The sequence below is a fragment of the Pezoporus flaviventris genome, unplaced genomic scaffold, assembly GCF_033815535.1.
Source record: "Pezoporus flaviventris isolate CSIRO_AGI_PZ_B2104156 unplaced genomic scaffold, CSIRO_AGI_Pfla_v1 ptg000021l, whole genome shotgun sequence".
Lineage (NCBI taxonomy): Eukaryota > Metazoa > Chordata > Aves > Psittaciformes > Psittacidae > Pezoporus > Pezoporus flaviventris.
The window spans coordinates 8,422,789-8,442,902 of record NW_026892569.1 but is presented as its reverse complement, the minus strand read 5'-3'; the positions used below and the strand labels follow the sequence as shown (position 1 = coordinate 8,442,902).

General features: G+C 40.6%; 1 protein-coding gene across 5 annotated transcripts in view; it reads left to right on the top strand.

The window, feature by feature from the left end:
* The window catches only part of ERC2 (ELKS/RAB6-interacting/CAST family member 2), a 501,303-nt gene extending 494,987 nt beyond the window's left edge, over window positions 1-6,316 (top strand). For all 5 annotated transcript variants that reach the window (XR_009743832.1, XR_009743831.1, XR_009743829.1 and 2 more), the window contains one exon: window positions 3,285-6,316. Coding sequence is in view for 1 of the 5 variants with exons in the window: in XM_061455881.1 (XP_061311865.1) it covers window positions 3,285-3,338 (54 nt within the window). In the remaining 4 variants the exon portion in view is untranslated. The remainder of the gene's footprint in view (window positions 1-3,284) is intronic.
* Window positions 6,317-20,114: the final 13,798 nt, after the last annotated feature.

Genomic DNA, 20,114 nt, shown 5'->3' with positions numbered 1-20,114 from the left:
CTATGTTATTTCAGTTTTAATCAAATGCAGGAACTGAAAAATAATAATACTTAGCACTCATCCAAGGCTATTAAGGCACATTACAAACATTAAACCTTGCAAATTCCTGTGAGGGGCTTGATGTTTATGCCTGCTATAGCAAAGAGCAAGTTAGGCACAGAGAAATTATGCAACTTTCTCCTTAGTCACACAAAAGCTAGTGGCAGGGACAGAATTCATAACAGTACCATGCCAGGGCTTTGTCTTACTTAACTGAGTCATTTTTTCCATGGTTTTGCACAGATAAAAGTAAAACTGGAGAATGCTTTCTTTTTTTTTCATGTCATTTGGACTTTGTTGTTGCAAAAAGAGGCAGATAAGTTCTAGGAGATCACTTGAGAAAGACTTTGAGTTATAGCCTTATTTTTTAAATACTACTTTTCAGTCTAGTGGCTTGTTTCCAGAAAGTTAAATAATTCCCCATCATTTGTTGGTACTCTGCTTGCAGTTAGGATGAAGGAGTCTAGAGAAGGAAACTTAGGAATTCATCCTGACGCGTTTTGAAAAGATGTCACGTTGTAATGCAGATGCCTTTTCATAGATTAAGGACCAGAAATAGCCTAACAGGTTTTCATTAATGATATCCTTCTCTGCTAACGTTTGGTCAGATACCAATTCCCTGCAATAAAGTGGCTATTCCCTCTCTTTCTGACTCACTAATTACCATATCAGTTGTTGGCCTTTTATGTAGGTACCATGTGTAACAGGTTAGGAGAGGGCAATTTCAGCCTATGTGAATGGGTATCTGTTTTTGTATCTGGGTGCTTGCTGCAAACATTTGGAAAGCATATGGAGTATAATGGACATTAACCCAGATGTCAAAAATAGCCTGCATTTTACTACTGTTATTAAACAGTTTCCCCTTTAACCCCTTTGTGTTTACCCACCCTCTCCAGCTTGTTTCTGCAAATCACTGCTGAGAGGAAAGGATTGGAGGTAAAAGGTAGTAATCAGGCAGGTGTCTTTATCCAAAGGAAAAACAATCTGAATAAATATTTGTGGGCTACTACACTTTTATATCTTCACATCCTTCTGCTGTTTCCATTGACCGGTATCTAATGGACTGTCAGAGGTGCCAAACTCATACGACATTAATTTCAGATGGAGCACTGCTGAATCTCAGGCCCAATGTATGTTACCAAATTTCATTTCTGTTTTAGAGGTTCAGTACCTATACCAAGTACAGCATTGAAGAAACAAATATAAATTTAATTTACTTAACCTCAGTTGGTATTTGACAGCAATATCCTTTTATATATTTATTTGGCTTACTCGAGAAATACTTTGCATTTCCTACCTGTGGTGAACAAGTTTTTGTTACACTTCCAATACATATATGGTTTCCTGATGAATGGGTGGGTTGATTAAGCAGATGGGGCTTATTCAGGGGTTTCATTCTATAGTAAAACCCCAACAAAAATTTGGGGAGCAAGCCAGGGAGAGATTGTATTTTGTGATTTGTTGCTGTTCCTCAGATTGGACATTTGATCCTGGGTTCTTATTTTTAAAAGCATAAATGAGTGTTAATTGCAAAGGAACTTAGCTTGTAAAATACCAAGTATATTGAAGATTTGCTGTGATTATGTTTCAGTGAACCTGTTAAAATCAGACTTTTTTGTGCTACAGTTTTTGGAATGTATTCCCTCGTTAATTTATATGGGTGCTTCCTATGCCTATGTATCTCTCTGAATAATGTTTAAATACTCAGCATACAAAAGAATGGGAGCTATGTACTGCTCACAAAACGTAATGCATGCTCTGACTTACAGTTTTCATAAAAAGTTTGCAAAGATTTTATGTGCCAGAACTAGTAACATGATCTACTTTAGGAACTCCCTGGCTTTCCAGCTCTGCAGAAGTCATTTTTTCTCCATTCAAGGGCCAGATCCCAAACCCGTTAAAATCAGTGGGAACCCTTCCATGTTTCAGTGGGGTTTGGATTAGTCCCTAAGTGTTTTAACCAGAGGAATTGTACCAACCTCCCATTAGAAAAGTAGAAATATTCATGTGTTTATATTATATAAACCATTATATGTACTTGCCATAAAGACATGAACTTGAAAATTGGGATTTAAAGTCATTTGCAAGTTTATCCTGTAAACTGTGCTTCACTCACAGAATAATTACACTGATAAATATTAAATTCTACAATTTTAAGGGCCATTTTATTCAACTAGTTCTATTTACAAAACTGAACAATTTTTTCAGCTGCATAACAAAATTGTAAGCATTCTATGGCATTTCCTTTTCATAAAATTGGATGATTCAAGAGTTTCTAAGGTTACATAAATGCAAGGGCAATAACAGAGAATCCCATGCGTTGCATTTCCACTTTTCTAGAAACAAACTCGGTGGATAAATGAACAACTGCCCTGTAAAAGAATCATTTAATTCCTCCCACTTATCTGATTCACAGATGATGTGAATAAGACTATTTCACTGCTCTCTGCTGAAAAATACTTTGCCATTTGCTTGCAGTAGAACTAGTTAACAATAAAAATCATTCAGGCCTCACTCCATAGTCACAGACACGAAGCCTCATTCAAAGCCCATGTCGAACAAGAAGACTCTTTCCACTGACTAACTTGGGCTTACACCAGTTACTTCTCAAAGTCCCCTATATTTCAGCAAAGGCAGCCAAGCCATAAAGAGCAAGTCATTGATTTCTGACTTCATAGCTGAAAAACTCATAACTGATTGTTGTGTATTTTAACTTTTATAAATCCATAAAGCCTTTTTTCCACTGTTTTGTAAATTAAAGAAGACTTGAAGAGCTTAAGATACAGAAATAAAATGTTGTTTTCAGTACCTTCAGTGTTAGAGAATTCCTAGAGGTATTACATATCCCTACCTGCTATCATCAGTGGATGATTCTTTTGGTTTCCAAATAAAAATATTTAGTTTTATTAATAGCATTTCCAATTCAAGCTATTGTGCTTATAGATAAGATCAGAAAACTCACCATTTACAGAGTCACAAGCACAACAGAATTTCACATCTTTGAAATTTAAAATCTTTCTCATTTAGGGGAGATCTTGTCATACAAATTGGCTGTAAAACTAATTGGCACCCTATAATTGCCACATAAGTGGGTTCAAATCAAATGTAAATCCTTACTTAACCCTTATTCCATAGGAAAGTAATATATCCACTGGTGTCTATGAGAAGCTTGATTAGATGAGGACTAGGATGTTTTGTGTGCTTCAATATTGTTATTAATTTGAATATTTTGTTCTCTTGTACAGTTGTCAGAGGAACTAATGAAAGAGGAAGAAAAAAAATGTAGCGCTGGAAGGTAACAATGATAATCTATTGCACTGGATCTCCAAATGTAACCACGATATCCAGGAGAAGGATCACAGATGCAGAAAATGAATGCAGAGGTTGATATCTAATGAAATGCTGCATTAATTGGCATTTTCTCCGTTATTTCTTGTAGTCTACTATGAAATTAGATACTTTGGAAAACAACAAAGGTGACTCAAGCAGGAATCATAAGAGCTTCATTTCTGTCTTTAATGGGTCTTGCAAGTTATTTTGTTTTTACAAAAGAAACCATCTGTTCAGAGTACTATAGTTTAATGAAGTTCAGTTAAACAGGTTATTTAACTAATTTTTTGTAAATTTATATTGATTTTAATAAGTAATTCCGATTCTCTTAAATGTAGTATCTGCATTTGCTGATTCTAAAGTATCAGTTCTGTTGCACTAGATTATCGAAGAGGTATTAGTAAAATGCTGTATGAGGGTGTTGGCATTAATCTTACCCCCAGTTAGATGCGGGCTTTTCCAAAAAATAAACTCCAAGCCTTTGCCCTCCTCTGTTTTCTTAGATCTACTGATAAAATAATAATAGTAACCCAAAAAAACCCAAAACCAACCAACCAAAAAAACCAAACCAAAACCCAAAACACATCGATAGTATAACCGGTATTAAGCTCTGGGCCAGGTTGGAAATGAAATCAATTTTTGGTACTAATAACTGATAACAAAGATAACTTTATGAAAATATGGTGTGTGTCTCTGACAATGCATAGGACATCTAATTTGATCATAAGATTATATACAAGATGTATCTATTCCTGGATGGTAAAAGCTTGAGGCATATATAAATACATATGAATGTATATATATGGACATAGACACAAGGATGTATCAACCTTTTACCATCCAAATGCATACAGGTTTTCAACAATAAAAGCTGGGACTCTTAAAAAAAAAAAAAAAGAAAAAAAAACCAAAATAACAAAAATAAAGATAAGATTGCTGTGAATACAGTATATGCACTAGGTCTCCTGTAAATGAGCAACTGTTTGTTATTGTTTTCTACATTGAAAACCAGTCTCCAACATGGATCCCAATGAATCTTAGATGTTAAAGAAACTACCAATGAACAAATAGCATTTAAAGGCTGTTTGTATCAAAAAATAATAATAAAAAAATTAAAAAAATGTATCTAGTAAAATAAATGTAAAGCACATGCAAGGAAAAACAAAACATGCGAAGTCATTACATTGAGTGAGAGATTATAACTGACACTCAAATCTCTACCACTTCTCAAGGAGAGGATCCTAATGACTCCATGAACATTTTCAGTCAGTCTAGCAAACGTGCACGTTTGCTGTTTTATTGAGGTATCTTTGTGTCCATGGAAGAAATGTTTCCATGCTGATGGGAGTGGGAATTGAATATCTGCATTTTTAAAGGACAAACAATAAATTTAAGCATGGGTGGCCTTAATCCTTAGTAGTTTTTCTTTGCTGCTGTAAACAAGAGAAATCTAAATGGATACTCCGAAAGTCTTGCACTGAATTTAGAAAAATTATTTTTTGAACCTGTGGTGCAATTATCCCTAAACATCCTACATGAGCCATACATAGTAACCCCTTTCAAATTATTGTCTAGAGATGATATTTTATTTAGTTGTACCATAATTCTCAGTGCAATCAAAGAGCAATTCATTCAAGCAGGAGTCTTGCTGGATGCTACTGTCTTCAGTAAATAGAGTAAAATGCATAGAATTAGTATAGCGTAGATAATTCCAATTTCATTCATGTTTAAAAAGTTTGTCCTTTAACTATCAATGGCATTTTAGATCTTTGTTTTTGAAACAGCAAAGCTTTTGGGAGTTTATTTAGCACACATGACAAATGTTGCACTTGGAAACTCAGACAACAAAACTAGTTTCTCATGACAAATTTGTTGTCATAGTAGGGGACAGTCGGTGGTGTCTCTTACAATCAGGTCTCTACCTTAACTCTGCAACTGAATACTTGAAGTAGGAAATAAACTAGGGGGGAGTAGGGTCACAGGTACAAAGCTGTATAGCTAGATATTTATATGTATGTGCCAATTTTGTCACAGGTATTATTTTAGGGGCATTTTTGCTCCACTCATGTTGGTAAGAGTATTGATCTAAACTTTTATCAGGGCCTACAAGTTAGCCCCTAAAGAGGAAGACTTTGTCTAACATAGCTTTTTTTTCTTTTCTTCTTTTTTTTTTTTTTTTTCCTTTTTCCCTTTTCATTTCATGTGATAACTCTGTGCTGTTTGGAAAAAATCTTTTCATATACTAAAATAGAATCTCGGGGTTTACAATAAACACTGTGACGTTGGGAAATATTTTATTTGAGCAATGTTTGGTAGGTTCCCCCCTTCCCCCTCTAAGTGTAAAGAAGCAAACCAACTTTTGGTTAACATTTAAAATTGTTATTATTATTTTAATGTGAGATCAGTCTTGTACTACACATTCTTTATTATTTCATTTAAATGTACAGTATGAATTTTGTATTTAATGGATTTTGTGTATCCAGTATGCACGTACCTGCACATTGACTTTCATTTGAAAGTGGGTTTCAATTTACTTTTTAAACAGTGTTTATGAAAAGACCTCAGATGTGTTGACACAAACTATATCTGCAATGTTTTTGTGTGTGTAGGGTGACGTTTGAATGTGATGTTCTGCAGCAATGGGTCAGTATTCCCTATTTACCTTAGATCCTCATTTGATAGCGCTTCTTGTAATAATTTTTTGAAGTGAGTGGCATGTTCTGGATTGTGATATTGATATATGGTTAAGGACATTGATATGAAACTAAGGAATTCCTAGAAATTACCAGTGGGCATGTATTAGACAGTCATTGTAATTTAATGTCTAGTAGAAGTGTAAAGTACCAAGGTATTTAGAGTTCATAACATTGTTATCATGTGTATGGGAAGTATTTAGTGTTGATCAGCTTGTTTATATTCATCAAATAAACTTGGTTTCTTTCTGAAATCAGTGTTGTGTCATTAAAAGTAGGTTTAATGACTGTAAGAAAATGTGTGAGAGATGTTTTCCACATGGTAAATCTATCACACTCCTTATTTCGCTAATTGCTACCATTCAAAGTAATTTATCTTCCTGTTGTTACTATCACATAAACTGTTTAAGAAAGCATAAAAAGGAAAATGTCTCCTAGGCCCCAGTCCCAGAAATGCTTACGAGCAACTTTGCTAAAGTGAGGAACCATTTTCTGGATTGGGCTCTTAGAGAGCAATATGCTTTTGAGTGGATTTCTAAAACATAATATTCTTGTGTGACCCTGTGTAATTGCATAGAAAATTACATTTTGTTTATGTACTTTACTGACCAAAAGCCATAAGGTGTGAAATTCTCTGCACAGTCAGCTCCTTTTTCAGCTGCCTGGTAAGTGGTTCCCCGTTTCCATTATGTTCACTTTTTTTAGAAAAGGAACTTTTGTTGAACAGGAATTTCTTACCTCATAGAACTCCCTGGACCAGCTCAGAGCACACACAGCAGGAGAATAAAAGGTAAGTAAGTATGCATTTTACTTAGGTTATTTAAAAACACACAGTCTCTTAGTTTTAAGCTCTGTTTCTTTACCTATAAATTAGTTCCTTGGTAAGAGAGTACTATGTACTAACATAGGATATTAAGTTTCACTTTTAACTACAGCTAAATATACATTTATTGTGTATTCCACTTATGCCTACTTAGCTTTGAGTTGCAATACTATCAATTGAGTAGCAATTGCTTCTATCTTCTTTGTAGACCTGCACAATTTTTCACAGTGGCCTTGTTCTGTATTCAGAGAGTACCCGTGTTTGGGGACTCCAAATCCCACTCCACTGGAAACACACATTTTCAATTCTATTTTCAGCATTAATCACTTCCTGTTTTAAAGGCAGCTCCTGCCTCCCTGCGCAGGGAAGGGGACAGTGCGTGCCAACATGTCGTGCTATGGACATAGGACAGCGGATTTGGAGAAACTGTAAAAGGCTCTTGAGCCCCATTTTCTGCAAGGTGGATTTCAGCAAGGAGTCCCCTCTTTCCTCTGTAGAAAGGGGGTGTGTGGGCTCCAGGGGAAGGGGCAGGACCCATGTGTTTGTGTCTGGTGGGTGCCTCAGAGGTGGGGAGCTCCCGAGAGGGCAGCTCTGGCCGCAGGAACATCTCACCTCAAATTGAAGTTTGAGTTCATGCAGTCAAGAGCTCCTCAGCCCTATAAGAGAGAGCCTGAGGGTCAACCTCTTCTGAGCTTGAGGTTTCTTCCTAAGAGAGCCAGCTTGTTCACTCCAGACTTAAGCCAAAGTAGCTTTAGGTTTGAGCATGCAAAAATATAAGCACTGGGGGACATTCAGGGGATGAAGCCATGTGTCAGCTTGCACTTCAAGCCAGCATGTCAGTTCAGACATACTCGAAGAGCCCCGAACAACTCTGTGCCAGCACAAGTTGGATAAAGCAAATTGCAGAACACCTACTGCGTCTCCCAGTTTTTCACGCTGTGCTCCAAGACCAGGATTTGATCTTGGAAGAGCCGTGCTAACTACGCACCCTGCGTCCTGCCCTGTGCAGAAACCTGTCAGAAAGTACAAAACTGAGGTTCAAAAAACTGCATGACTGTATTTCACCTGTTGACACGGCTTCTCCCAAACACAAAACTTTCAATAACTAATGTATTAAATCATTCTAAGTAAAGCCAAGTCAGCTCTAAATAAGTAATACATTTCCCATTATGAAGCCAGCAGGAACCCTGCATGTTGCCAGGGCATGATTTGACCCATATACGAAAAGGACAGCTAATGTGGGGCTGCTGTACAGATTTTTATCCTGTGAGATGGGTGACATTATTTCATGCTCCTATTTTTTTCAGACAAGACACCTCTTTTTCAAATGCACCTTTTCAAACAAGAGGCAATTTCTGCCTTCACCAGGAGTAGCCCATGACACATCACTATGGAGTCTGTACGGCCTGGAGGCACAGATGCAGCAGCAGCTCTGTTGAGAAGCCCACCCTTGATAGACGTAATTGCAGACTCAAGGCCTGACTTTGTTTGGTTTTATGTTCCTTCCACTCTTTGCTCTTCAAATTTACTCTTTCTTCCAAACGAGACAATTCCTAAAACCATAGTGCCACAGATGCAGAGGAAGAGCTGGAAAAATGCCAGTGCATCCCAAAGACAACGTGTGTATCCCTTTGAAATTTGCACTTGAATTTGTGTTGCAGACAGTTGTACTGTATATTCCCACATAGCTACAAGCTTTAGGACAAATGCAAGAACTTTGAACTCATCCAGTTTCTAATGGAGGCGACTGTCCAACTTTAAAAAGGCCACACTTTTGGTACTCACCCCAGCGAGGCCCAGAAACAGCAGATGTTCTGGCAGCTGCAGGCTGCCTTTCGTTTGGGGAGCCGGGGCTGGAGGAGAGCAGCCAGCTCCCTCCAGATGGAGCAGACAGCAGAGAGGCGAGTGGGAGGCTGCACGAGGAAGTTGGATAGCTCCAGATAGCAAAGGGCTGATGATGTGTGGCTCCACATCACCTAACCAACTTTTGAGAGGCTGAGCAAGAGAAATAAGAATCAATCCACAGTTAACCTGAGTTCAGTAAGAATTCTTCTTGTCATGGGAAAATCGATAGAGAGGAAATATCTGTGCAGAATACATGATAATATAGTATGGTAACTATTTTTATTTTAATTTAATTTGGCCAAATGCATTACTCATGAGTGAGTTATCCAGGGCTTGCCAAATATGTGGCTAAACAGTTATTATAGCAAATTACACCATCATCTGAACACCTCTGTTTTGGCTCTTAGTTGACTTCTTTTGCAATAAGTTTTTTTTTTATGTTGATTATTGTTGTCTAATAGTGCTGTATTTATTGCTTTGGTTACCATAGAAATAAGTACCGCCATGAACAACAACACACAAGCAAATAAGAGCATTTTCTGAATTTCATGAGGGGAGCACCCTTGTTAATGAAGACCTATATGGTTGGGTAGTTCTTAACATAGTTCTCAAGTCTATTGATTTGTGTCCTCATATGCATTTTATTATGGGCTTTATATTTCATTTTAAACTTCCAAAAATAAAGAAAACCAGCTGAAGTACACTTTTTTCTAAATGGCCAGATTTTGGTTAGAGGTTAACACAGGCCAAAAGAGAACACAGATCTGCCCTGGAGCTCTGATAGTTTTATTTTGTTTTGTTTTAATAAAAAGATCCTTATTACAATCCTCTAAGGGTCATAGAAATGGGGTCATTACAGACCAGCTATATTCCTGTAACACTCCTGCCCTCTGTACCTTCTCCAGTCTTAGATCAATCAAACGTATGAAAGCAGGATTGCTGTCAGTCATGATAAGGTTGTGCATTAAGGGACTAATCAAAACTTTACTGCAGTGAACTGAAAGACTATTGATTAAAGTAAATTTCTGATTGTATCCTGCTTGCTTCTTTCTGGAGCAGATGTGTACATTTACAGGAGCATGGGCCAAACCATTTCCTCGATATATCAGAATTTGAGTTAAATGTAATTCAGATGAACAAACTGCCTGACTTTTTGAATGCTTTGTGATAAGAAAATACATCTTAGGTTTCATTAATGAAGCTCGCTTACAATGTATTTTATTTATAGCTGTCCTGACTGTGTTTCTAGGTCAGCACTCCTGTCAACTCTTAACACAGCCTCTCATTATTTAAGAGTGTCTCTGCGTCATGCTCACTTATCTCATAGCATTTGTTATGAGTGAATAAGTATCGTTCAACCCACAAGTTAGTCTGCTATTGCTATAGATAGATTTGCTATTGCCTAAGGGTGTAAAATGCATTATATTTAAGAAGTCTGTTTTCTAAAATCGGACCAATCTTTCAGTTGGGGTTAATACAGGAAAAAGAAGAGGCAATAACACCCCTCCACCCCCCAACATCTAATTCTGAGGGCTGCCCAGGTAGCCACCTTCTAGAGGATTTGTTCCAATTCTGATGCCATTCACCATGTCAGAGTTATTCTCACTGAAGCTAAACAACCAGTCTCCATATCTGAAAGCTGAAGGTTGTAAATCTCCCTTGTGAATGTTGCCTATGACAGGGGAGGAAAGACTTGCATAATTACCACTTGTACTTCCTCAGAGAACATGAGCTCAAGTCTAAAGCAGGAAGTTTGGTCAATAAAACATCAAGGTCTGAAAACTACAAGAAAAGACCTGTCCAGCTTGTATGATAAGGAATTTTTTATTCGTTGCAAGAACATGAATATTTCAGTGAAAGCCTCTTCTTCAGACCTGAGTATTGTGCAGGTATACTTAATTTTTTTCTTCAAGGTTACCATCAGTATAGAAATTCACAGGGAAGTTAACTGAAATATCTTACAATCTTCCTTCTGTGTGAAGGGCAGTACACTGGATGTGGTTATTCTGCTAAAATACAGAGAAACGTTTACTAATCTGACTATGGATGTCATTATATTCATTAGTGTCTTTGAGACTGGTTAAGAATTTAAAACCAGAGAGGAGTAGCACCCCGTTTCCTTGAGTAATGCTACTTAAGTCAGAAGGAGTTACTCTCAGTCCTCCTCAAGTGAGTAAGGGATATCAGTGCTTGGCATTTTTGGCTCTAATTGGCCAGATAGCTTACAGAAGAACACAGCTACTCATGTGAGCAACTTTTTATAGGACTTAGATCCTGAAATCAATTACAAACGCTTTTGGGGTAATGTGAATGCTCGTGGTCATACTGACACATTTTCATAGCAATCCTCGTCCTCATCTGTCCTCTACATAGATCGCAGGGAATGATTTCAGTTAAAAGGTTTATGCTTTGCTGCTGTTGTGTTTGCTTTTCTCCATTGCAGCCATAGGGGCGCACAGGACTGATTTGTCTGCTTTCTGCAGCGCTTTGCACATTTTTTAGGTCTAAATTCCCTCACACAGAAGTGTCATATGCAGTCTTTGAGAACTTCTTTTTGAAGGATCCTCTGATTTCTTTTCAGCTGCTCTGCCATCTTCTCTGGGGTGCACAGAGGACTTTCCACGAAGCAGGAGGCACCTAAGGTAAGACTGTATGAAATGAAACACCTGCTTCAGACTTGGATTACCTATGGGTCCTATTCTGTGTGATATGAAAATGCTTTCCTTCCTTTACTTGCTGTGGGATTTGAATGTAATCAGCTTATTGCATGATAGAGACTGAAATACGGAAAACCTTACAAAATTTGCCTAATGTCCATTAGGTTGCCATCATTAGTGTCCCAAAGAAATCAGGAAATACTGAAATAAGCTGTTTAGAAATGCTGGGGTTGTTTTCAAGGTTGCTTGCCTAGTCTGTTTGGCTCAATGGTTATTTTTCCCCTCTCACTTTTGAAATTCCAAATACAAATCATGATATATGCACATTTGTTAAACTCTGAGTGATCGCTGAGAAATTGCACTGAAGGAGCATTTTCTGCAACTGATCTGTAGGACCTTGACACCAGAGGGGGCTCTGAGAAGAATATGGATTTCTTAGCAACACAGACATTAAGCTGCAGTCGGAAAATAAAGTAAATGAGATATATGAATTGAATAAGTCATAGGAAAGGAACAGTGCCTTGATGTGTAATAGCCTAGGTGTTTCACGAAGGTCAAACACCAGGGGAGTGGGACAAATTTCAAAATGCAGATGTTTTTATTTTGCTAAATTTCTTCCTATTTCCATATTCAGATAATTTCAAAGTTGCTGCCTTAAACTATGTTCCAAACAAAATGGCAGCTGAAGAGATAGTTTTGATGTTATACACATCCTACTTGCACCACAGGAATGAAGATGAAAAGGTCACTTCTTTCAAGTGCCACATCTCAGTACAATTTTGTAATTATGCTGCACAGACAATATTAACAATTCTTTCTAAATACAGGATATCATCTTAAAATGAATACCAGATTTTTAGGAAGGGCTTTTTAACAAATATTTTAAAAATCTGATTTCACTTTGAATTAGCTTTCAAAATTCAGTCCAGATATATGGAAAGAATATAGAATGTAAATATATTTTAAAAGTACTACAGTATGTGAAATTTATCAATTGTTACATGCTTTGCTAATGCAGCAGAGTGAAGCTTAGTCTTAGATCAGATAGAATCTTTTAGATAAATCATTTATGACTAGATGACTTCTTATCCAAAAGTCAAATATGTGATCATTTACAGAGGTCACTGGCTGTATTCTGCTCTGTGTTCCATAATCAGCTGAAATAAACCCCAGGAGTCCCTCCTGATTGTATACTCACAGGGTCACAGTATAATAAAATACTGCTCAAATTGTATTTCAGACAAGGAATGATTTCCCCAAAACTATTCTCGTCTCAGGGATGGGACCATCAATACTCATTCCAGTGCAAATGGCAAGTATAAAGTCCAGCATCACGAAGGACAATACCCTGCCTACTTGGTGGCAAAAAGCCTTGCTGCGACATACATTTAACTATTGAAGTAACTTTTACAATGTATATTCTACACTTTTTTACAGTCAAGCTGCAACTTGTATTCAAGGTACCTTTTTGATAAAGAGGGAAGGTACAAACAAAATACTGAAAAGCTTGAGAGTATTTTCCTGAGGAACACAAGCTGGCATTGTGAGATAGTGAAGAAATACTGCCAGCCTCTATTGAAACAAAGAATACCTTCCTACTTGTGATAATGAAGTCCTCACAATAACTTTATACTATATTGTCCAAAAAAAAAAGTCACAGGATGATGGAACTGCATGGAAATGCACTTCTACTTGAAAAGCAGGTAGGATACCAGCCTCTGCATTTCCATCATTCTGGGGAACTACACGTAGCTGATCATAAAAATGCAATAAATGTTCTGCACAAAGCCTTAGAGAAATGAACGAGATACTGTTTTCCTGTGGAGTTTACTGCAACTAGCAATAGCTCAATACATGCACCTCTGTGCTGGGTAAGTCACCCAGTAAGCCTCAGACGTTCTGGAAGGAAGTGTTTTATGAAAACATTAGGAAGGTTGCTAAATTGGCAACCTGTAATAAAGACAATTAGATAAAGTGAAGTGAAATGATTATTATCAAGCAATTAAGTGGCTACTTTTGTAGCTGTTCCCTTGCTTGGCTGCTTTGTTAAAAGTGGTATCATGGAGTCACCACTATGCCTTGAATTACAGGTTATTACTGACTGTTTGGGTAGATGAAATGCTGTGACCAGGACAGATGCCAATAAGGCAGGGCTAGGCAATTACTATAGCTGTTCAAAGCAGCACACTAGGCAGTAATGAGTACCTGTCATGCTCTCCCAGAAACAAAAATACAGCTACTTGATAAAAAAGCTTAGTGTTTTGTACTATTACAAAGAACAGAAGATCATGTCCCATCTCCATGGGATTGTCAGTTCCAACAGCACAGTAAGCGCTTGGATGGTTTTTCTCTGCCTTTGATGCAGAAGAAGAACAAGGGGAGTCACACATACACAGGCTATGGATTTTGGTGCCAGAAATTAGGTAGGCTGGAGTGGAGCAGAGGGCTGCAGAAGCCCTCATCCCCTTTGTGGCCAGGTCCTGCCTGGAGGCACAATACACTTTCCACCACAGTGGTCCTTTTTCTTCCAAGATTATACTACAAGCATTTTTTGTCAGGTCATTCCTCAAAAAGTGACAGTTTTAGAGTCTACAGGCTCTAAGCAGCAGAAGAGAATGACAGGTGGTCCATGATAAATCAATTTTCAACTTTTCAAGGCTGAGTTAGTGATTTTAGCAGGGGAAGCACTTGCTCTAAGTGCCAGGTCTACACATGTGGCCATTACACCTATTCTGTAAAGAAGCTTAATACTTACTCAGCCTGGTCCTATGCCCATGCTATCAGCATATCCTCTTGTTATTCGGGGGGGGGGGGGAACGGACAGTTGCACTGTCCATTTTCAAAAGTTTTCACAATTTTCATTTAAATTAAAGAAAATAATGTAATGTAGAACTAAAATGGTACCTTAATCATTCCATGAAAAAATAGAAACAGTATCACCAGGGCAACAAGTCACCAGGTTTGTCTAATTAAACGTTTAAAATCAAGAGTTCAAAACTAATCTAAATCTTAAATATCTTTGTAAAATGAGTTGTCAAACAATTCTATATTCTAAATAAACTGCTAAGAATCAAGGTCAATTCACAGACTATTATGGAGCTTGAAAGATAGGGTTAAATTTATCAGTTGTGTTGCTCATGGTGCATAGATTGATAGCTATGTTCAGAATTGTATTTGCTTTAAGCAGTCATGGACAAATATACATTGGCTTAGCTGTTACGACATATCTCTAGTGCTAAGGAAATGATGAATTAGCTCAGTAGTCTTTAAGATAAGTGTCATATAAGGGCTAACCAAGCTCCCTCCTCTCACTCTTAAACACACCTTACTGATGACATGTGTGTGAAGATATTTTAAAGAAATGCTTGGTGGTATTTGAGGTGAGAGCTTCAGACACATCCACCTGCATTTCTCCTTGAGCTAGGCAGACTTTAGGATCTAATATTGCTGCAATTATAAATTCAAGCATAATCTTCTAATCTTCTCAGAGGTGAGTAGCACTATTCTGTAGTGGACGCAGCCCCAGGCAATCCCACATGCTTATGACCATGTCAGGAGTGGGTGTCACTGGTCCATGCTCATGGGAAGTCTGTGGTGCCCTCCTTTCCTCTCTTCCTCCTCATTCATGGTCTGCTGTTTGCCATTAGTAAGATCTCCTTGAGTCCTACTTGCCTGTGAGTCATGAGTATGGCACAGCAATCACACAGACCCATGAAGATATGCCAGGCAGAAAATGGGATTAAAGAATTTCTTAAGACAGGAGTACCATTTTATACAGTCCGAGGAGGACGGTGAAACAAGTGGAGTGATGTACCACCCCACACCATATGCACAGCCCCAAACCACATCTCAGGCTGCCTGGGGTGTTTTAGCAGTGTAAATGGGAGAGCAGCAGCAGTCTGCCTACAGGGATGTCTGTTTAAAGAGCAGAGATCACCCCGGTGTGATCCGTCACCCTTACAGCTGGTGCTGAGCTGCTTCTGCCGTCTCTGCTGCTGCAGTTGGGAACCTGAAGCACAGCCGCAAGGCAGAGACCTGCATGTGAGAATGGGGCTGCTAAGGGCTGTTACACGTGAACCATACAGGAAGGCTGTGGAAAAAAAGCCTTGTCCGGTCCTTTCCCTGTTATCTCTGTAGCTATGGCCTTCCATGCTTCAACTGTTCTGTGGCTCTCTGAGGAAGAACCAAGAGACTGTGCTGGTCTGTGGTCGGTATGACAAAGCTCCCTGCCTGGTCATCTCTGGAAAATGAACTCTGTGTGCCTTTGTGTGTGTGCATATTGGGGAGAGTTATGTTCAGGCCACTCAGAAGAAACATATAAGAGCCCTCCAGATTTTATGGGAGGTGCCTTTGGCCTCAGTGAAAGAAGGAACTGGTAGCATTAGCAGAGGGAAAGTACTCTGTTGTTAAGGAGTGGCGGGGGGATTGTTTATTTTTCCTCCCATAAACGTTTTTTTTAAGGTCCTAATGGAAACAAAGCAAAGTATTATTCCTCTAAAAGCACTATTCTTTAAGTAAACCAGACTCACTACTTGAAACATTCCAATGACATATGGTGGCAGCAGGGGGATGGCCAAGATGCAGATGGGAGAGTATCACCGAGATAGAGACTCACAGTTTACAAAGGCACGAGGTGCGAGGAGAAGGACACCTGCCCCAAAGAGAGGCAGGAGAGAGGAGAAAACAGCAAACGGTTCTGGGGGCATAAAGTTATCCCTCTGATAAGTCAGTTCAACAACCTTGCTATTCCAGAGAGAAAACTAAAAAATGTCAGAAGCTCCCCTTTCACGGTCTTTCACCCAGTGGGCATCCTGGTGCAACAGTTTTTAGAGCTACTTCTCATTTTTGTGAAGAATTTCCTATCTATTTTACTACATGACCCATCACATACACATGTTGTACCTGGGCTGTCATACCCGCAATGGCAGCAAGGTCTAGCAGATCTCAGTAGGAGGGAATGAAAATAACTCACCTGTGTTTTGCACGTTAAAAATGAGTCCACAACTGTCTGTCTCCCATTGATAATGTAGAAAAATACTGTGTGCTTTGAGTGGGCTATTTGTTGTGCAGTTCATTACTAGCAATAACAAATCTGTATAGTTATCATCAATTCAAATATAAAACGGCGTATTTTTTTCCTACAGACTTCACAGTTTGTAGATTGGTGTATTTACTAGAATCTGTGACACTCCATTACGCTGTAAGCTTTCCCCTCTTGCCTTCTGCTTCTTATTTGCATCTAAAATTTGTCTTCACCTGGTAAAGATGGATGCTAATCTATACTCTATTTCTTCCTCTCTAGTGGTTATTGCTGCTCCCAAATATCCTGGCTTCTTTCATCATCATGATTTGGGGATTTGAGGACGGGGAAAGGGACAGAGCAGGGGGGGGAACATGATGGATATCCATACCCTTTTTCTTGGTCTTGTACTCTCCTAACTTGTCAAAATTTCTTCAGCAGTTAGGCAAGCTAAAAATATAAAATGTTTATTCAGAAGGAGAGAGCTTCCCATGCTATTTCTTGCCTCTAGTGGCTAAGGATATAGGAAAATAAAAATCATTGCAAGATTTGGCATAAAATTGTCATCTTTGGCATTTCTTTTGTAGTTTAGCCATCTTTCAGATAACATGGTGGTCTGTAGAAGAAAGCAAGAGCATGTTTTAGGAAAGAAAACAGCCTTAGGAGAGTGCATGTATTTCAAGGCAAATACATCTAAGTACCTCAGAGCTTAAAATAAAAAGTCATCCCTGTAGCAGATGTGCTGGTGGGCAGAATGCAGGTTGCATGTTCAAAGTAACATGACATATCTCCCCTGTCAAATGGTCATTATGGCAATGTATATGGCCCTCACCTAAAAAAAGGATACATGCAGATACACTATGCATAGTAACACCAAAGCAGCTGCAGATGGGCTTTGGCTTCACAAAATTTCAGTGCAGTATGTGTAATAATTTCTGTATCATATATTCAAATGCCATGATGGACTAAAAAGACATATAGGAAAATACCTTCTTTCCTCAAAAGTTCTGCTTCCCAAACAGATTCTTCATGATGAAAAACTGCCTATCAGCCTCTGACTGCATATATAAAATTGGCCAAGGTGCAATGACAGAACTCGCACAGCACATGTTAAAATGAACACGTGTGCAATATGTAGATGTGACAACCCCTTTGTTAAAATGCAGTACTCTGCAGAAAAATGGCAGGAACTCATCTAAAAGACCAAAAATTATTTCTGTCTTGCAGAGAATTGAAGAGCCATAGCAGACCTTCATCTCTAAAACCCTGCATTGCTGCTGTACAGTTCTGCAGTCTGGACATTCAACAGTATCTTTGCACTTCCTATTATATCACTCTGAGCACTTATTTTTTGCCTCCAAAGCCCACTTCGACGTTGGCAGTACAGCATACCAGATCAACTGTCCGGTTAATTTAAGAGCTCCATCTCCAGCAAACCTGGAAAACAAAAGCTTGGGCACCACGAATGCTGTAACATTGTCACTACTCCCTCCTGCCCCCTCCAGCTTCACCCAGCTGTTTTAAATAGCGAGGCGAAATTAAAATTCTTAAAGCCTTGCAGGATGTTTGGATTTCTGCCCTTTATTTCCACTTCCATGAGCCACAGCTTGAAAATTTGCCCGTGATTTATAAATTCCCTGTTCAGTTTTCTTTCTAAAAGCAACGACTAGGAATCCCGGCTAGGAGAATGGGTCTGAGTTGGCTTTGCCTCTTGCCAAGCTCTGCTCGCAGCCCTGCCTGCTCGCCTGCCTGTATTGATCATCCCGAGTTGGGCGTTTTCCTGTGCTCGATGTCATTATGCAATTACATGATGATAAACATCATTCGGGAATACCAATGCGAGAGGTAAACAGCTCGGGGCTCTTTATTAGTTTATTTCAGGCGATCTTTCCTGGTTTACTGCGCAGCTCCTCCCCTTTTTACAGTTTTCTGCTATTCTTTACTAATTCTAGTGATTTGAGAAATGACCTTTAACCCACGCAGTTTGCAGACTCCTAAAGGGGATAATTGAAATGCCACAGTAAACCAAAGGCAATAAAATATTATTTACTAGGCATAAAACTAAGGTTGGTCTTCCTAAAAGGAACGAACAACCCCTTTATTCCTCTCCCCCCTCCCCGGACTTGGTGCTACACCTAATTTATAAATTCCTCACCAGCCGTCCCGGGGAGTGACCCGCAGCCCAGGCTGGGAGGATGCTTAATGGAAAAGCTCCTCGGATATTAGGGAGTAAATAAACGTGCGGGGAGCCATGCTGCGGCCCCGGGCCCCGTACGGGAGGGCAGGTGTCGGCGGGGGTACTGGGCAGGGTCCCGGGGGACTCCAGCCGCCTCTGCCGCCGCGTTAGGCAGTGGAGCGCCCCGCTCCGTATCCGCGGCCTCAGCTGCCCGCTCCTCGGCTCCCCGAACCGGTGCCCGCTCCAGCGCAGCTTCCCCCCCGATGCGGCGGAGGGCCTGGCGGGGAGCGGGGCGCCAGGCAGAGCAGGGAGGGTGGCTCGGCGGTCGGGGTGGGGACATGCGGCGATCGCTGATGCCGGGAGATCTGCGCTTACCTGGCGGGCACCGTCCCGTCGGGGCGCTACCAGCGGCAGCGGGCTCAGGCCGGCTGAGATGTGCCTTTCCCCCCGTTGGGCTTCTGAAGAGATTTTATTCGCACTGGAATGATTTGGAAGGAGTGAATGCATTTATTGATAGCGGAGCTGCACTCGCAGCCTGTCTGGATCTCCCAGGGCGGCTTTGATAACGTGCCCCCTCCCCTGCATCCCCCCTGGACCTGCAGTCGCAGGCGGGCACAAAGGAAAAAATGCAGTTATGGCCTGGCTGGGGGAACGCTCCCATTTTCTGCACTTGGGTGCATGCGAGATGTGAGAGACGCAATAAAACCCCTTTGGCTGGGGGCTGCAGAGCGGGGAAAACACTCTGAAGTACAAAGGGTCCGCGAAGCCGTCCTCGCCTGCAGCTCTCACTGGGTCTTATATGATGTAACCCAAAGTTTTGTCAACAACTTGCTAAATTTACAGCGGAAAAAAAGGAAAAAAAAAAAAGGATGCTGGAGAACGAGGGACACGGCCGGCTGAGCCGCTCGTCCCCCGCCGCTTGGCGAGCGGCGCACACAGCCGCCTGCCGCGTCCCTGAGCTGGCGACGGACGGGACTTGTCAAACGAGCCACCCGCCTGGAATATCGGAGCGGCCCCCTCCGCCCGGCCATGTGCGCCGCACATGTATGCGAGGGGGGAGCCCCCGGGGGGGCAGATTTCCGTGTGTGTGTCCCCGCCCCAGGACACAGCCGGGGTGCTGGGGGCGCGGGGCGGGCGCGCAGCCCCGCACGCATCCCGCCGCTCGGGGCGGGCACCGCGCTGCGGGACGAGCTTGTGTTCTAGGGGTATCAGACCGGGCTTGGAAACCCAGACGGGCTCAGCTTTGCGGGTCCCCGCGGGCGCGCTCCCGGGTCCCAAAGAACGCGCAGCGGCTGCGGAGCCCGTCCGCCCCCCCCACCCGCCACGGGGCTACACCGGGGTCCCGCTCGCTGCCGTACAGCTTTAAAATGCAGCCCAGCCTGCAATAGGTCGGCTTCGGGCGCATGCGCTGCGGAGAAAGTTTTTCAGCTGCCGTTGGCTCTGCAACTTTTTTTTTTTTCCCCTTTTTCTTCTTTTTTTTTTCCTCGGTAACAGTTTTAAGCAGCGGTGGAGAGGAGCGGGGGAGAGGCAG